This window comes from Rhagoletis zephyria, unplaced genomic scaffold, assembly GCF_001687245.7.
Source record: "Rhagoletis zephyria isolate East Lansing unplaced genomic scaffold, Rhagoletis_zephyria_1.1 Rzeph_scaffold_01556, whole genome shotgun sequence".
In the NCBI taxonomy this organism is placed as follows: domain Eukaryota; kingdom Metazoa; phylum Arthropoda; class Insecta; order Diptera; family Tephritidae; genus Rhagoletis; species Rhagoletis zephyria.
In genome coordinates, this window is record NW_016158640.1 from 55,232 (window position 1) to 75,699 (window position 20,468).

General features: G+C 34.6%; 1 protein-coding gene across 1 annotated transcript; it reads right to left on the minus strand.

Annotated features, from left to right (window-relative positions):
* Positions 1–1,131: 1,131 nt before the first annotated feature.
* Positions 1,132–19,272, minus strand: pyr (pyramus). Its single transcript, XM_017618098.1, has 4 exons — positions 19,241–19,272; positions 10,209–10,341; positions 5,527–5,645; positions 1,132–4,317 (listed from the first exon to the last, which is right to left on the minus strand). Exons 1-4 carry the CDS (start codon positions 19,241–19,243, stop codon positions 1,132–1,134), a joined length of 3,441 nt encoding a protein of 1,146 aa, XP_017473587.1. The 5' UTR covers positions 19,244–19,272.
* Positions 19,273–20,468: the final 1,196 nt, after the last annotated feature.

Here is a 20,468-nt window from a genome sequence, read left to right on the forward strand (position 1 = left end):
AGTATACCTCGTGCTCATTTTCAGTAATATAGCAAAAAATAAAAATTACAAAAAGCACATACTTAGGAGGCTCAAAACATGCACCTTGTAACAAGTATAGTCAGGTCTAAGGTCTAGTTTGTAGTCTATGGTAGGCTTTTATACACAGACAGTTCATTTTTTCTCCAAAAACACATTCGAAATTAATTCAATCAATGAACTGAAGATAGCACTTGTAAAAATGGTTCCCACTTCTGCTTCATTGGAAAGAATAAAGCTTCCTATTATTTGGGAATATAATTTATAACCGACTTTAAAAAAGGAGGAGGTTATCAATTTGTAGGAATTTTTCTTTTTTTCGTTGATGTATGTTACCGGATAACTTTGGACCATGTGAACCTTTTTTTATTGGTATTTCAGTTCCATACATTGGATCATGAAGAAATTAACGCTACTCCCAAATGGGCATTGAAGTCGGTTGTTTTTTTTTTACTTAAAAATTTCTTGTAATGAAACAATTGCCTTGACATGCTCTGTACTACTTATATCTCTCTATCAATCCACATATGTTTGGAGCATATTTCTGATTGTGTTGTGTTGATAGTTTTAACAATGTCAAATTTGAGACCTATGCCACCATCAAAGCATCAACTTTGCAATTTTTCAAAAAGTTTAGGAGTAAAGTTTTCCATTTCGATTTACGAAAATTTATTGCTGAATTAACACCTCATTTTTAGCTGTTGGGTTCAATATAATTGTGTATCTCCTTTTAGCCTTCTCTTGTTTCGTCTTTCCCTGTTCACTCTCAAGAAAAATGTCCCTTCTGAACCCAGGGACACCGGCCTTTACCTCGTGTAGAGCGTGCAATTCTCAACTGGTATACAGTTTTCTGTTAGACTTTCGCTTTTGCTGAATTCCATTAAATTCAATGTCACTGGATCTTATCCTACAGATGAAAATTGGTTTTCTCTTTGACCCATCAACGAAACATATAAGAAGACACCTGGATGTAACTCTATAAACGCCCCTACTTTGAACCATGATACCATTAAAACATCTTTTGATGCGTTTTCCAAGTATCACAAACCATTCTTTCCAGTTTCCTCAATATGCCCATCATCTCGCACCCACATTTAACCTGCTTCAGCAATTTTAATAAAAGACAACTACATATCTGTATTGTACTATAGTCATATCATATTTATTATGATTTCTTTTCCATTCATCATTATCATCATCATCGCCTTGGTCATTATCATCATTATCATTCGTATAGTTATTCACATTGTGATTAGTATTAGCATAATTTAAGCTACGAAAAAAACGTTTATGATTAGCAGCAAACAAATGCTCATAAACATTATCAATATTATTATTAATATTATCGTTATTTGCAGCATGCACATTTTCGTCATCATCATTACCATCATGGTAATTAGCATCAATAACATTTTGATTATCGTAATAATTATATGCGCGTGCTAAATGAATAGCAAAAGCTACATTACCAGCAGCAACAGCAGCAGCAACATTAATTTCATTGTTATTAATATTTATATTATTAACAGCTTGTTGTTGTTGCGTTTGAAAAGCATTCGCATTAGCAATAGCATTCGCATTGGCATTTATTTGATTAGCATTAGCTTCTTCTTCATCTACGACATCCATATTAATGTTGTTGTTAATAGTATGCATAATATTACTGTTATTATTGTTAGTGTTGTTGTTATTGATGCTATGTTGACGAAAAAACGGCAGGCGTANTGCATTCGCATTGGCATTTATTTGATTAGCAGTAGCTTCTTTTTCATCTACGACATCCATATTAATGTGGTTGTTAATAGTATGCATAATATTACTGTTATTATGGTTAGTGTTGTTGTTATTGATGCTATGTTGACGAAAAAACGGCAGGCGTATACGAAAAAAAATACGCTTAACATTATTGTCTTTTTTTACATCGTCAACAGCAACAACTCCAGCACTCACTTGCTCGCCTTTATCTTTATAATTTACCTTCTTAATATTACTATTAACACTAACGTTATCAATTATACTTTTATTATCTCCGCTATTGGTATTCGTATTTATATTCGCATTTATTATATTCGTTTTTGTTTTTTTATTCGTATTCGTATTCGTATTATACTCTTTTGTTTGGCGCTCGAAACTCGCTGCGGTAGTGATTACTTCCGCGGCAGCTTCTTCACTGCTTACCAAATCTGTTTGTTGCTGCGCGTGTTGATCTAGCAGGTGTTGCTCAGCAACATGCCGATCGTTAATATTATCAGCAACATCGTCATACGCCTCAGCGTGTACGCTGTCGGCGCGTTCGTCATGAGCTGTTGCTGCCTCAGCTTCGTTTGTGGCCTCGGTTGCAACAGCTCGTCGATACCTTCGTCTACTACTAGTATGGCTAAGTGCTTGCTGTTGTTGTTGATGTTGTTTTTGACTAAACTTAGAGTTACTGTTACTACTATAATCAGTCATACTAGGGTTAATACTATCGCTATGGCTACTTATTTGACTACTACTACTTTTTCTACTCCTATTGCTGCTGCTGCTGCTACGCCCATTGGCGGCGCTATGACTACCATTTTTCGCAGCTGGCTCTTCATGCTCTCCGCCAGCAGCTTCACTATGCGCTCTAGCATTGCGGTTACTGTAATTGTTATCATTATCATCCTCATCATCAACGTGACTATGAACATCATAATCGGTGCGCTGATGAGTGTTCTCGTATAAGTAGTTTTTTGGCAAGGCAGGTATTGCATTAACATAATTATTAACATTAACATTATCATTACCGTTATTAGCATTAGAATAAGTTTTTAATTTATAATTACTATTTAAATTACTATTAACATAACTATTTGAGTATTCATGTGGTTGCTGTTGCTCTATTGGCTGAGCCTGCGCCTGCGCAACTTTCTCAGCAACATGTTGCGCCGCGCTCACTGGTTCAGCGGCCGCGTCTAACGCCAGCGGCCGCAGCTGATGATGATGATGCCGATGCCTGTGCCACGGCTGCACCTCCATCTCATTTCGCACACCACTCATCCCACCAGCCGTGGCAGCACCCAGCGCTGCCTGACCCTGCGCTCTCGCCTTCGCCTGCTCCTCCTCCCCGTCCAGCGGCAGCCATTCCGTCCTTCGCTTCTTAGCCACCACATTTTCGCCCATCACGGGTTGTAAGGTTGTTTGTGATACCGCTATTTGCATGTCGGCGGACGCGTGTGTCGCGCTATGCGCTCGGCTACCCGTTCTCGCTGCCGCCGTCGTTGCATTCTCGTTTTCTTCTGCGGTGGCTTCCTTTTTCCGCCGCCCGCGCTTACGTCGCGAAGCTGCCAGCATGGCCATAATGTCGATTAGTGTTGTGGGCACCAACGAGGCGGCAGTGGCTGTGAGTGCAGAGGCCGCTGTGGAAGCGGTAGAACTAGCCGCTTCGCCCGCGCCACGCGTCGGTGGCGGTGTCTGTTGCCGTTGTTGTTGCTCGTGCCGCGCCAGCACTTGCTGTCGGTGACGACTCTGTTTGCGCAACAATTGCTCGCGCTCATGCTGGCGGCGTCGCGCCATCTTTGTGCTGTTGTTGTGGTTTTGGCGCACCAGATTCTTTGCCTGCAAATTGTGTTGGTTCTGGCGTTGCTTGCGCCGATTCTGCAAACGTCGCCGGCGGTTTTTATTTCTAATACTGTTGCCGTCGTGACGCAGTGGATGCTGCTCGGCGCCATGTAACTTCCGCAAGCGCTCCTCCAGCAAACCGGCTGAGGGCTGCTGCTGCTGCTGCTGCTGCCTCTGTGGAACATTGTGGGTACTCTTGTTGTTTTTGTTGCTATTATAATCGTTTACACTACTATCCTCGTTATGACTATGTTTATTGTTATGTTTATCATTAGTAATACTCTTTGCAGCTTCTGTATGCAGTTCTTCTTGCAGTTGTTGCTGCGGGCGCTTCAGCCCAACGGAGGGCTTCAACGCGTGGCTATTGTCATTGTTGCTGTTGTCATTGTGGTTGTGGGCTATGTTTCTATTGCGTTGGATGCGTGTGGCTTTGGGTGTATGTGTTGTTGTTGTGGTGGTAGTGGTGCTAGTCGTAGTGGTGGTGGTGGTGGTGGTTGCTGTGGTGGTGCTTCTACTAGTGATAATATCTGCCAAATGTCGTCGCTCAAAGAGGAAGTGATCCTTGCTGATGCTGTGCGAATGCCGCAGCCGCTTTGGACCAATGGGCTTGAAACGCTTCGTGAAACCGACACGCAGGGTTGCATTGTAAGCATTCGCGTACATGTAGTGGCCATGTTCCATTGTCTCACTAAAGTGACAATCTCGCGTGAGCTGTTTCTATATGGATGAAAAAAGGAAGATAGAGATACAGAAAGGCAATTAAATAAATGGTAAACCTTGAGAGTTAAAAAGTGAGAAATAAGCGAATTTATGGCTGTGAGAAATCATGACCTTATAGAATGTTTAAGATAAGATATTGGCTCCAAAAATAAGTAACAAAAATAACTGCCATTAAAATCCACTTCAACTCGAGGCTCTCGAAAATCTCATAACTATTATTTATGNAATAGAATGTTTAAGATAAGATATTGGCTCCAAAAATAAGTAACAAAAATAACTGCCATTTAAATCCACTTCAACTCGAGGCTCTCGAAAATCTCATAACTATTATTTATGTATATCTACAATATCTTGTCTGGCTGCCTTTTGAATGCCACATATCAATCAAAACTTTAAGTCCATATCTACGTCATTGGAATTTCCAACGCTATGTTATTAGTAAATGCATACACACTGGTGTGCAATTAATTATTTTTTATATGTTGTCGTTCAAGAGAAAATATATTTTATGCTGATTAATCTTTCGACTGTCAAGAAAATGTGTATTTTTGGACACCCTTAAATTGCTAGCTTAATTGAGAGTCACTTTAATATAACTACTATGCGCAATACTATACTAATCAATACTTTAGAAGTACTTGTTTACTTCTCATGCTAAAATTGGGAAGTGAACAAGAATGTAGTGACATAAACAGAAAGAAACGTTCTCGGAAAGTTGAGCTTTACATTTTTTTTCAAATTTCTAATAGCTTTTTTCGAAAGCTTCAAAATGTTGTTTAAAATTTTTCCACGAAGGTTTTTATGTATGAAGTTTGAGGTATGGAGAGTTTGGATACTTCTTAATTTTTATTTGAAAACGTGTTTTTTTTTTAATGTTTCGCCCTAAATATATACATGTACTTGAAAAATCATTACCTCGTATTAAATTACATGTTGGAGAGTTTGGAGAGTTTTTTGTTTTAAAAAAATTAAATAATCTTTTTCGAAATATTTAGCCAAAATTAACGTTAAGGCGCAAACAGATAAACTTAAAAAGTTGCTTAAAGTCAGTTTATCTTCATGAAAATAGAAAATTGGACTTATTAAAATATTAATATTTTAAACTTCTCTTAAACATTTTTTTTTTCATCATTATTTAAACAAATGTTGTTTGTATGTGGAATGAACTTCTAAAAAATTCACAATAAAAATGCTTAATAAACTTACCAGTCCCACTAATCTGCCACGCCGAAAGCACAAGAACAGCCCAACTTGTTTGGCATAGAGCGTTATAAAGAATGGATCGCCATTGAATGGATCACCAACTATATCCATGGTTAAGGGCTCTGTAAGAAGATTTAGAAAATTTAATTAAATGCGAGTAAAGTTGGCCTACATTTTTTTAGATTTTCAAACTTAAGCGTAATTTAAACTTAATTTAAATTCTTAAAATAATAACCACACACTCTTTCTTTGCATAATAAATAAAATGCTGTATAAAGGCAAGTGTATGTATATAATGTTATAAAAATACGCGATAAGCTGCATACCTCTTTGTTTTGCAGAAAATGATAAGTTAACTGCTAGTCAAAGAAATACAAATAAGTGAAGCAAATACCACTGAAAGCTAAATTGCCTTATCCTTGAAATGCTTTTAGCTTAACTGTTGTTGCAAAATCTTAAAAAAATCAAAACGTTAATTTCTTGGAAATAGGCAAAACTATAAGTGTTTAGGTTTAAAGCACCGAATAATTTTTTCTCATATTCCGGNATGTATGTATATAATGTTATAAAAATACGCCATACGCGAGGTAAATATGCACCACCTCTTTGTTTTGCAGAAAATGTTAAGTTAACTGCTAGTCAAAGAAATACAAATAAGTGAAGCAAATACCACTGAAAGCTAAATTGCCTTATACTTGAAATGCTTTTAGCTTAACTGTTGTTGCAAAATCTTAAAAAAATCAAAACGTTAATTTCTTGGAAATAGGCAAATCTATAAGTGTTTAGGTTTAAAGCACCGAATAATTTTTTCTCATATTCCGGCGGTTACTCACTACTGCATTTCTATTGGCACAAAGTGCTCATACAAACAAATATTCCATGAAGACTGCAACGATCACAGTTTATTAATAATTGCCATACGTATTAGCTAAAATATTTTAGTGGCTTAGTGGCTTAGGTACGCGTGAAACTAGAGCCAAACCTTATCGATACAAATCTTTTTACGGCCGCAGTAAAATGCACTTCAAATTAAAATATTACGTATACGCCATGGAGTCGCCAAATGGACACCCAGGCGGGCAGCAAAAGTAATGCACAGTAGATTAAGTTCTTGGAATCACGTTTAATTGCTATTGTTCAACAGAGATAATGACAGAGTTATGGAACAGAGTCAAAGTGAAGCAGAATACTAATTTATTGGTGCTTTAGTTAATATCAGTGAGTGTTTGCAATGAAATCAAAGGCAATTAAAAGTTAATTGTGTAACACATTTATTGTAATCTCTAAAGAAAATTGCGTTTTATTTTACTTTCGAGAATTTTTATTTTTGGAGACTTTGAATTTTTTGAATTACGTCTATGTGAGTTCTTTTCTATATATAAATGCACAAAATTTAATTACTGAAGCAAATTATATAAATTTTAATTGTGTAGAGTTTGGAGACTTTTTGCGAAAAGGCTTTTTTAAAGAGATATCGTTAGAATTTCTATAAAAATATAAGTTACATCGGTTCAGTGCCTGTTNAGGCAGCAAGTGTAATGCACAGTAGATTAAGTTCCTGGAATCACGTTTAATTGCTATTGTTCAACAGAGATAATGACAGAGTTATGGAACAGAGTCAAAGTGAAGCAGAATACTAATTTACTGGTGCTTTAGTTAATATCAGTGAGTGTTTGCAATGAAATCAAAGGCAATTAAAAGTTAATTGTGTAACACATTTATTTTACTTTCGAGAATTTTTATTTTTGGAGACTTTGAATTTTTTGAATTACGTCTATGTGTGTTTTTTTTTAATATATAAATGCACAAAATTTAATTACTGAAGCAAATTATATAAATTTTAATTGTGTAGAGTTTGGAGACTTTTTGCGAAAAGGCTTTTTTAAAGAGATATCGTTAGAATTTCTATAAAAATATAAGTTACATCGGTTCAGTGCCTGTTAATCATGCTTCAATGCATGCACATACTTGCTCTAAATCCAGCTAAAGGACTCACCACCACATTCATCTACATACATACGTTATCGCCACAATTCTTGGCATGCGCCATTCACATGGTTTATCACGGTTATCAAATATTCATATCTTAATAGGTACATAAGTGCCGACTGTAACAAGTCGCCCGCCTATTAGATTTGTAAATGTGATATCACAACAAACAGTCAACTTCTAAATAAATACTAAAAAAAAAACAATAACGAAAGCATGCGGCGACGATCAATTTTTAAGTGTCATAAAATAAAAATGTCAAGTATGGCTGGAATTTTTGACAAATTTTTAAGGTCATATAAAAAGCATTAGTAATAAATAGCAGCTACGACTATAGCAACGAGACGAATATCATCGTTTGCGATTTTAAAGCTCGCTAACAAAAACACCATGCAAATATGTACATATGTATCTATGTATTTATGTATATGCATGTGGTCGCATAGTAAATTGCTATGGAGTTTTATCAATTTACCATTGCGTAGCAAGTTTTACTACGTTTTGTTTGTATTTGCCAGTTCCTTCACTCTAGTACGCTAATTTTTGAATTCGTTTTTTCGTTAACATTTGATTACTTTATCACATGTTTATAAAAGATTTATTCAAGTGCGGGTATTACGATTTATTTTCAATCACACCTTCGGCCCTTTCTACACTTGCTCGTCACTTTTGTAATGTTTTGTCTGCATATGTACATACATATATTTTGCGAACGAAAACAATGCCTCAGCTTTGCATACACACATACACAGAGTTTTAAGACTACAAATAAGTGCAAAAATCATTGACTTTTTATTGCTACTGATAGCTGTCCATGCAATGTGCGGAAAGGAATTTTGTTTTGGTTTGAAAATTTTTATCGCTTTTATCACTAATGTTTTGTTTGTTTACTTAGTAGTAGTAGTAGGATTAGTAATTGAAGGCTATTTGTTTTAGTGGCATATACAAAGCGACATCAGCTACAGAAAATGAGTGTGATTAGAAGCAATTGGTTATCTAAAATGACCAGGTTTCCAGGTTCAACAGAGTTAACATAGGATTTGTTAGTTTTGAAAACTAAACTAAAAAAAAAAATTGTTGTTTATGGGCATTATAAAGGTTTCTCGTCCTCTTATGTGCGTTTTCTAGAGATGTAGAGCTTGGAGACTTTTCTTAAAAATGCATTTTGCAAAAAACATGCTTTTTTGTAGTTCTGTATGTTGAAAACATAATTTTTGCAAAGTGGAGAGTTTGGAGACTTTTTTCAAATTCGTATTTTAAAAGTTTTACACACTTTTGGGACATAGCAAATGTTTTAGCACTTCTATTAAGTTGAATACTCAAAACTATGTATATACATATGTAAATATTAAAAATAAAATATTTTGTGTCTGATCTTTAATGCATCATATCAAAATTTTGAAAAACTTGTCTTACATATGTATGTACAATCATATTTAAGATAAATTTTCTTAGCTTTAATTCACATATAGACAACTCACTGCTTAAATTATTTCATAAAAAGTTTAATTGAAATAATCAGGCCACCTAGGCTAATTAATTGGCTTAGTCCGATTCGGCATAGAATGTTAAACTTTAATACACGCGACCTAGAAAATCGCATGAATGACAGACAGGCACTAGTGGCTATTATGACAACGAATGAAAACCGCAAACCAAATATATAGTTAAACTTCACCTGCTGCAATGTATGTATATTTTTATTTACATATGAGCATGCGTGGGTTAAGCGCGCCGCATAAGCTTGCGATAATCGGACAGCGAACCAGTATTAGTTGTATGAGTTTTTTTTTTTTAACTGACAACCGTAATAATAAAAATAATTTTTATTGAATTAAGAGGTTTAAAATAACGCACTCGTCCAGAAGTACACATGTATATATGTAAGAGCTCACTGCTGCAAAACCGCAACCAACATTTTAAGTGACAGATGGCGCCAATGCCTCGCGTTGGCGGCGGTAAAGCAACTCTACAATTAATTGTAGTTATTAACTTTACATATACTTTATAGCTTTATTTTTGTGTTTTTTTCATATGAATTGACATAAATCGACATTCCTGCAATTTAATAAAGAATTTATTAATTTATGACTCTAAATCAACATTAATAAAATATTAAATTACCATAATTTAATTAAGTTGCTACAAAGCACAACAAATACGACATCCCTGACCAAATAAACAAACAAAAAGGAGGCTTGCGTTCAAGCTTATTGAGAGATGGAGGTGCCCCAAAACAAAAAGGTTAGCCTTAAAAGCCAATTCAATTAAAAAATTGCAAGCGAAAAAAAGATTTCCAATGAAAATTTATTGCTCCCTTGGCAGAACGGCGACAGGGGACAGATCGACAGACAAATGAGTCGGCAAGCAGATGAACTTGAGTTGTAGTTATCGAAACGTTTGTTAACTCGCGCATGGGTACATACATACAATACGCACTGCATATATATGGTATGTACATAAACAGTTGCGTGAGCAAATCTACTCAGTGATGATTATTTATGACTACGACTATCAATAAAACCCAATGTCTCTATGCGGGTGGTATTTAAAAGTGAACTGAATATTTAAATTAAGTAAGTGATTTTTTGCTTATTCAATTTGCGTGGCATACTTGAAACGTAATGAAAGATTGTGTGGTGCTTATAAACAAATTTCTTTTACATATTAAGGAAAAGATATGGAAAAAAACTCACGTGCAAATGCTATGTTAGCTGCTGTCACCTTGCCGACGTCATTTATATGTAGCGCTCGGTCGTTGTGGTTCGTTAGCATTAAGACATAGTCTTTTGTTTTTGTATAGGCTGGAACTACAAAGGCAAACATTACCTGAAAAGAAAAGTTAAGAGTAAAATTAGCATTTCTATTGTACACTAAAAGAGTAAGAGTAGTAATAACTAGTTACAGTTTGGAAAATAATGTTTTTCTGCCATTGTAGAGTTTTAGAGACTTATTAAAAAATACCTAAGAATTGCTTAAATATAACTTTCTAGCACTTTTAAAACATTGGCGACTTTCAAAAAATTTTGGAGAGTGTGGAGACTTTGCAAAATTAATTAAAAATACTTTTCAAGACACACAAACACGCTTAAATCGCTTTGTAAAAGCGTCATATTATATGCATGTGCATTTAGAATTTTGGAGACTTTTAACATTTATTTTAAAATGAGTACATACAGCTTCTAAACTTATTTAAAACACCTATTCCCTTCACTTTTCATGCGAAATTGCAGTTACATGTACATACATACATACATATGCATGTATGTGTTTTAGAAACATTCTTATGCAAAACAAACAATATCGACTGCAAACTTGTTGCCAACCAATCTCATAGTACAATGTTGTTCAAATATTTATTAACTTTCAGTTTCTCTTCATCACGCCTTTGTACTTAATCCCTCATTGAGATAACCCCAATTTATCGCATCTCATAGATTATAAAATGACTTTCATTAGCATTAAGCATTCCAGGCGCTATCGTAAAACACGTTCTTAACAATATCGTTCTCGCTAGTGTCCGGCTATGGGTCCATGAATCGTGGGTATTACGCACTGATATATGTACAATAAAAATGCAAATATTGTCATCGGCGCGCACATTTAATAGCAAGTTTATTAGTCATTATTTGCATAGCCGACAATTAAAATGCAATTCATTGTTTTTTTATTTTGCTTTTTGCAAGAACACCACAAAAACTGTGCACACAAACAGACCAAAAACCATACAATACACGTATGTATGTATGTATGTATGTAGCTAGTGAAAAATGTCACAAAAATTAACGAAGATGAAATTCATTGCGGTAACAGCAACTGGCTGAACGCTCACTTTGTACAAGTTTGAGGAACAAAAGCACAGCACATGCTTGTTGGGTATGGCAAAAATTTCCCACCATAATAATAATTATTAAAAGTGGTGAAGAAACTTGCCAAATAATGCTTATGAAATCGAGCAAAAATTGGTGATGATGACATCGATATAGTGAGGCATGAGAGTGAACGCCATCTGGCACACAATGCTGGTGAGTTCGCCACGCATGCGCCGCTAAGGTGGTGGTGACGGCCTTTGTTATTAATGCGTATCAAAAATGCAGATGCTAGAGATAAAACCAAAATGATACTGAGAACAGCTGAATAAACACTCAGTTCATACTATCATAAAGCTTTTAATAAAATAAGTAAAGCAAATCTGTGCGTATAAACTATTTTTGTATGTATGTGTTTGAAAAAGGAGTGCAGTCACATGCAGGTGCCTGCGCTCAGAACGGAAACACTTGTATCTCTGTGCTTCCTTACAAGCCGGCGAAGAGTCAGTTATTTGATCCCATGCATAATAAAAATAAAATAAGAACTTATATTGAAATATGCGAAAATCACGCAACCGCAGCGCACCGACCGCAAATCGGCATGCAAGTGCATATGCACCTAAGCTTGGCTGCAGTAGCGTGCCAAATGCAAAATATACACTACTGCCATACATATGTATGTATGTACATAGGTACGCCCATTTGCTGGCTTCTACATACCTTGCATGAACGTATGTATATATGTTTGAATGTGCGCATTACTTTTGCTGTCTTTCAAAGCCACTCATGTTGCAGGTGTGTGGTTTTTTGGCAGGCAATGCAATATTTTGCTGACAAGTGTGACGTGTCGGATTATAATGTCATATCAATTTTGTATGCCTTCACTCGCGACAAATAAAAAAAAATGTACCCGCTCTTTGTCTACTGCTATGCAAAAATATGAAAATATGCGCAAACATTTCAGTTACTTTGCATGCATAATGGAAAGGTGTAAGCTGAAGTCTAAATGTTGTTAGCCAAAGTAAAAACGGTAAAGTCGAAAAAATCAGTTTCACGTGCATTAAATACATGGATGTGAAATGAAAGCAGGCGATCGCGCACGCAGATTGGCAGTCGCACTGGCGTACATACATACATATGTACATATGTACTCATAAACAGTTGATTTATTTCATGACACTTGAGTTGAGCTTAAATGTATATCAAGTTTAGCGTTGTTACTATATTTAGAGAGCTTTTATTAATTTTTAGTAAACTCTACAAACTCTCCACCATGGAAATTGTTTCTTTATAAAACCAGAATATGTTTCTTTATAAAACCTTAGTGTCTTCAGACATTGTTCTCGTTATTTTGGGCATTTTTAAAAGTCTCCAAACCCCTAAAAACACCAAAAATGGTTACAAGTGCAGAAAAAAAGTTTAATATTAAAGTTAAAGTACTGCTGTGTTTTCACCAATGCATTTTTAAAAGTCTCCAAACTTTCCACATACATATTTTTTCAATTGTCTGTGCTAGTAAAAATGTAACCATTTCAAGCAAGTCTTTATTTGCATACTTCGTTTTCAAACTCTTTACCAAAACATAATCAAAAGGATTATTCTGCGATGTAGACGACTACATGCGACCTGCAAACCTACAGCATAATCCTTTGTAGCGCCGCTACACAGAAGTGACACCTAGTGCATATATACCGTGCACATTTACACAGGTACCTATGTACATACATACATAATAATGTACTAACATTAGGGCGGGTAAATTTTTTTTGACTATGCGCCTATATTATAGAAGGATTCTACGTGTAATTCTAAAGTTTGTCTAATTGCGAAAATAGGTTTTCATGAAAATGCGAAAATTTTCACTGGTGCGACCTCGGGTGGAAATTTTAAGTAAAAGTGCAGAAATGAATTATTCATACCAAAAAACCCCTTATAGCACCTCTTTGCCACACTAAAGCCAAATAGGTTTCTTAGCTATTTTCGCAATTTTGCGAACTCCAAATTTATTTTATGGTTTTCATCGGCAAATTTGCTTAGAATTATACATATAATCCTTCTTTGCTACAGGCGCATGGTCGAAAAAATCTCCCATACAAATTGACCCGCCCTAATGTACATAGTGCATCTAGCTGACTAGTAGGCTAGGAGTATTTATATGAATACTGCAACTCTGTTCGACTTCGTTATGCCAATAAACCACTGCAGTAGCAACAACAATTAGGCACAACTGTAGGGGCTATGAACGACAACTATGTGTGTAACTGGCAACGGCGACCTACGACTTGCTGTCCTGCCTTTGCATCAACACAGCGACACAATTGTTATGGCATTAAATGTGAATTTATTGAAATGCACTCATGTCGAAAATAGATTTGCCAATGCCGCATGATGCCATCACCGCATTGTCGCAATAACGCAAATTATTATTATTGTTGCCTTGGTGTTGGTATCTGCGTTTGTGCCAGCAGCTGCTGTTGAATGGCAAACGGCAGCCAACATAAGCCAATAAAAATAAAATCCTACCGACATAGACACAAAACGGCACTCACAAAGGCTTGCATCTCTGGACCCTACAATAGACGAAGGTAGATGTGTTATAGCTTTTGTTGGTTATGCCGCTATTGNGTTGGTATCTGCGTTTGTGCCAGCAGCTGCTGTTGAATGGCAAACGGCAGCCAACATAAGCCAATAAAAACAAAATCCTACCGACATAGACACAAAACGGCACTCACAAAGGCTTGCATCTCTGGACCCTATAATAGACGAAGGTAGATGTGTTATAGCTTTTGTTGGTTATGCCGCTATTGCTTATGACACTATGCTGCTCATGTGCACTCGTCCCACTCACATGCGAAGGGACGATTTAACTGGCGCTTTAATGTTGCCTTTTAAACGGTCGATTTAAATTAAGGCCACTTATAACTGAACGCTTAAAAGAAGCACCGTGCCTTAGCAAAATTTGCATGCCATAAATGAATGGCTATAAATTGAATTTAGGATCAATTTTCAATTAAAACATGCGTAAAAAATGGTGGTTATGGAGGCACGATACAAAAAAAACTCAAAAAAGAAATAANATTTAAATTAAGGCCTCTTATAACTGAACGCTTAAGGAAGCACCGTGCCTTAGCAAAATTTGCATGCCATAAATGAATGGCTATAAATTGAATTTAAGATCAATTTTCAATTAAAACATGCGTAAAAAATGGTGGTTATGGAGGCACGATACAAAAAAAACTCAAAAAAGAAATAAATTGCCGGGCATATTTCCAACGAAATATGATGCGGCTCAGTATGTGCTTATTTGAGTCGAGGTAGATAAAGAAAATTATCAGTAACAAATATGGCCAGCTCGAAAAACTAAGCCCACTAAATTGATAAAAAAAAGCGAGTGAAAATTGTTGAAGACAAAGGATTTTTAGATTTCAACATATCAAAATTTTAAACGAACTGTCTGCCGAAAGTACTCATTTCCTCTACTATTTTTCTGTGGAGACAGTATTTTATTTTTGCCCAACAATTCTTACATCACCTCTCCTTTACTGCGATATAAATGGCCGCCTACCACTTAAAGGCAGCTTCTTTTGGACGCCTTTGAAGCCACTAAGTCCCAGCCTAAAGCCGTCACCTTAAAACAGCAAACCCTCAAACAACTTCTGGTTGCCCTATTGTCCTGTTAAACTAGTGCATTCTCGCTCACTCTCGTGTGCTAGTTCCATGCGTATCTATAATTGATTTGCACCACGCGCAAACCGGGTTGGCTTATGTAAAGGCTTAGGCATTGTGATTGATTACAGCGAAAATAAATATATGTATATGTAAATATATATTTTTTGTTATATGTTTACGAAATATCACTAACCTTTATTGCGTTTATTTGTATGTTCGAATAAGTACTTGATATTTATTTTAAGCCGGTACAAAGTACAATAAAAATTCTTTTCTGTAAGTAAGATTTGTTCTAATACTTGGGAGGCTTTGCGGGCTTTTGGCATTAATGTATGGAAGTACTATCAACGAGTCCATCAAGTAAGCGATCGAATTTTGTATGATTAGACGTTTCAAAATCATGACCTTAACCAGATCGGGTGCCGTTGAAAAATTATAGTGAAAACAACTATTTGTACATATGTATGTCTGCCAAGCCAAGTTTAATGACGTTATAGCCTGCAGATTTAGAGTTTTCCATGAATATATTTTTTTGGCTAATAATTACATCGTTCGATAGCTGTGTGCTTAAGATTTCTTCCGCATATCGTCCGCGCATAGCTCCTGTCTTTTAATAACTCCGAAGGCGAATACTAAGACCCATGCATGTCAGGCATTTGATGGTCTTTAATATTCGCCGTCGAAAGTAAGAAACTTTGATGGCAAATATTTACCGCCACTGCGCAAAATTAAAGTGAAATTGTTTTGAAAAATTACACTCAAAGGCTTCCACACCTTGATAACACAGTAAATTTTTGTGTCTTGCTCTAGAGCAATTTGTAAGCCATTTTGAGTGGTTGGGTATCTTAGCGTAGTGGTATCTTAGCGAATTTTTAAAAGAAGTATAAGTCAGTGAATTACATATACACATACATAAATATGTACATATTAACATTAAGGTGGTCCAAAAATGCTTGCGAAAAATTTAAAACGCAAATTTAGTGCTCTCACCCAAGATTTTTGTTCTATCGAAAAAATATACCCGTGTTTTTTCCAAAAATATTTAGAGGTCGCTCAAAGTTTTCGATGTATTTGATATGGAAACGGTATATAATTCTTGAAAATCAATATTTATCAATCGGAAAACTATGTTTCTCTTCAGAAAACTTTTTATAACAATACCCGATTGTTTATTTTACCATTGTTTAATCATTTTTATGGGTCCCCGCATTGCATTTTGTGGGGACCTAAAAAATTATTTATTATTAAACATTTTTTAAATAAACCATTGGTTATTATTTTTGAAAGTCTGCTGAAGAGACAAAAAGTTTCCGATATAAACATATTGATTGTCAAGAATTTTATATAATTTCTACGAAAAAAATTTTTTTCTACAGAAAATACCTTTATATATTTTTTTTTTTTTTTTCAAAATAAAAAAGGGTATAATTGGTTTTGGTATAGAACAATGATAGCATTAAAATTCCAACTTTACTTTTTTTTTACCACCCTAATGTACATAAGTACATATCTGTGAATCTGTAAGTTCATGGGCGATAATGAGAGGTCTTAAGCTAGTATTAGTGCATTTTGCCCAACCTTGATGATATAAACCGCGTACAATTTTAGTAAATTNATTTTTTCTATAGAAAATACCTTTATATATTTTTTTTTTCAAAATAAAAAAGGGTATAATTGGTTTTGGTATAGAACAATGATAGCATTAAAATTCCAACTTTACTTTTTTTTTTTTACCACCCTAATGTACATAAGTACATATCTGTGAATCTGTAAGTTCATGGGCGATAATGAGAGGTCTTAAGCTAGTATTAGCGCATTTTGCCCAACCTTGATGATATAAACCGCGTACAATTTTAGTAAATTGTTGTTCAAACCGATTAGATATTTTAAAAGTGTAAGAATACAAACATTAAAAATTTCCCTAGAATTATTCAACATTTTTATAGTATGTTTTTCTTTCTTTCAGTTGAAAACAAACATTATTTTGAATTTCTACACAACTTTAATTAATGTTCAAGAATCTCTAAAAAAAACTCACCACTTTGCAAGTAAGTATAAGAACGCGTTCATTTTCATAACTTAAGTATGCTTAGTTAATTTTGTACAAATTCCCATTTTTTTTAAAGTCTCCAAAATCTTGATTACGCAAATAATAATGAATAAATTGAGAAAANCTCACCACTTTGCAAGTAAGTATAAGAACGCGTTCATTTTCATAACTTAAGTATGCTTAGTTAATTTTGTACAAATTCCCTTTTTTTTAAGTCTCCAAAATCTTGATTACGCAAATAATAATGAATAAATTGAGAAAATTAACTGATGTGTTGAAAAAACTTCAAGAATTCGGCAATTGTTTGAAGTCCCTAAAGTCTTCAGGAAAAAATTTTAAAATTTTTTTTGAACTTTAGTTTCTGGAAAAAGAATTAACCTGTTTGATATTTGTTTTGCTACATTTTTAATTGAATATTTACCGACAGTTTATTATGCATATATGTACCTATCCCTAATGCCAATACCCAACAAAGCCTAAAGCCCTAAAATTCGTTCCGCATGCAAGCAAACACCCGCGAGGTGACACAATATCCGCCACTTGCGACACTTTGTAATTACAAAATACATACATTTAAAAGCACTAGTACACTAATTAAAATAATCTATGACAACGCAACAACATTTATGACCTAACGATTGTCAAATGAGGCATATAAATCAAAATTCATATGTAAATTTCATTTTAAGAAATCTGTCAATTGAGCATGGCAAAATGAAGCAGNTGAACTTTAGTTTCTGGAAAAAGAATTAACCTGTTTGATATTTGTTTTGCTACATTTTTAATTGAATATTTACCGACAGTTTACATGTAGGTATATGTATGTATGCATTTACCGAGTTTCATTCCAATTATTATTATTATTTTATTTAAAAAAAAATACTCCTTCATTCGTGGCGTCTTGTTTGAAAATCATCTCTTTTATGCACTCAAATTTTCGACAATAATCCATATCAAAAATATGTATGTATTTATGCATATATGTACCTATCCCTAATGCCAATACCCAACAAAGCCTAAAGCCCTAAAATTCGTTCCGCATGCAAGCAAACACCCGCGAGGTGACACAATATCCGCCACTTGCGACACTTTGTAATTACAAAATACATACATTTAAAAGCACTAGTACACTAATTAAAATAATCTATGACAACGCAACAACATTTATGACCTAACGATTGTCAAATGAGGCATATAAATCAAAATTCATATGTAAATTTCATTTTAAGAAATCTGTCAATTGAGCATGGCAAAATGAAGCAGCAAAGTAAAGAGAGCAAAGAATCTCTAAAAAAAAAATTAAAAGCTTTTCCAAACAAAATCTACTTAAAATCTTAGAAAAAACGATCCATGGCTCAGCTTAAATACATTTCATTTAATCGCTCCAAAACTCGCCGCTCACATCGTAAATAAGTAAGTGTCACAATAAAAATAACACTTAGCCGAGCATGAAAACCAAGATTACGCTTAAAATTCGAAAGACATAATGTAATGCCCCAAAAGCTACAAGCAAAAATAAAATAAACACCAGCTTCAGCGCTGTTGTCTTACGCTTTATCAGGCGCGAGTAGAACCAATTTCCAGCCGTATGGACGCCAGCAAGCTCGACAAGTGCATGGGGTTTTTAATTATAAGTTTGAAAGCTAGAATTATTTTTTGTGTTGTTGTTGTTGTTACATTTGAGTGTTATGTTGAGTTTTGTTTTTATATAATTTAGTGTTTTTATTTCATAGTTTGCTTGTGACCTCTTTGACACAGTTCAATGGCGTTTAGTCCATCTTTTTTCGAGCATGCATATACTTGCAGTTATCTGATCGAATGTAGTTTTTTTTCATATTTCGTTTTGTGCATTGGTATCTGGCAAAAGCGACAAATAACAGAAGACTAAGTGGATCTGTTGAGTATTGTTGACAATCTGTTTATTTAAGTGTTTTTTTTTTGTTTTCTCATTAAATATAATGATCGATCATTGGTGCTGGTAATTTTGTACGCCAGATGTGCTTGAACGATCTTTCTAAAGATATTTTTTTTTCAAACCTAATAATTCAATTTTTCAGGCGTGTAGAAAGAATGCTTGGTGACTCTAAAAACTTCTCATGCTCGAGGTCAATTTTTTCGCTTTAATTCGTGCGCATATGCCTACGCAATAAGTATATTTATGATTCATAAATTTTCTTTGAAGTAATTGTTTTCTACTCACCATAAGTAAAATAGTATTCTTGGCATTGAGCGTTAACTNTAATTTTGTACGCCAGATGTGCTTGAACGATCTTTCTAAAGATATTTTTTTTTCAAACCTAATAATTCAATTTTTCAGGCGTGTAGAAAGAATGCTTGGTGACTCTAAAAACTTCTCATGCTCGAGGTCAATTTTTTCGCTTTAATTCGTGCGCATATGCCTACGCAATAAGTATATTTATGATTCATAAATTTTCTTTGAAGTAATTGTTTTCTACTCACCATAAGTAAAATAGTATTCTTGGCATTGAGCGTTAACTGGGGTAACCTGTAATTAAGCAGAAATAAATATAGTTATTAAAAATGTAAACCAAAAAGAGCAACAACAAATATTATAATTAAACAATGCATCCACTGAATGATGAATACTCAATGGAATAACNCGACAAATAACAGAAGACTAAGTGGATCTGTTGAGTATTGTTGACAATCTGTTTATTTAAGTGTTTTTTTTTTGTTTTCTCATTAAATATAATGATCGATCATTGGTGCTGGTAATTTTGTACGCCAGATGTGCTTGAACGATCTTTCTAAAGATATTTTTTTTTTCAAACCTAATAATTCAATTTTTTTTTGTAGAAAGAATTCTTGGTGACTCTAAAAACTTCTCATGCTCGAGGTCAATTTTTTCGCTTTAATTCGTGCGCATATGCCTACGCAATAAGTATATTTATGATTCATAAATTTTCTTTGAAGTAATTGTTTTCTACTCACCATAAGTAAAATAGTATTCTTGGCATTGAGCGTTAACTGGGGTAACCTGTAATTAAGCAGAAATAAATATAGTTATTAAAAATGTAAACCAAAAAGAGCAACAACAAATATTATAATTAAACAATGCATCCACTGAATGATGAATACTCAATGGAATAACTACATACATACATACATATGTACATATGAACACCAGTTCAGCGGTTAGCTACCATCACCTGTTGACAGTCGTATGAACATTCATGCATAGCATAGATCGGTATGTGTAATAGGAAATCATACTCAGCCGCATTTAACTAGATTCATTTGTCCCATGAGACGTCAAAACAATTGAATCATTTTTTAAACGAAAATCGTGAGCTCACTTCGTTTTTAAAATGCTTAAATTGTATTATTGAAAATAGGAGTAGCACAAAAAATTCTGTGCAATTAATTGCTAGCGCTGACTTATGGCTTGACTACTTTCAAACAAAAAA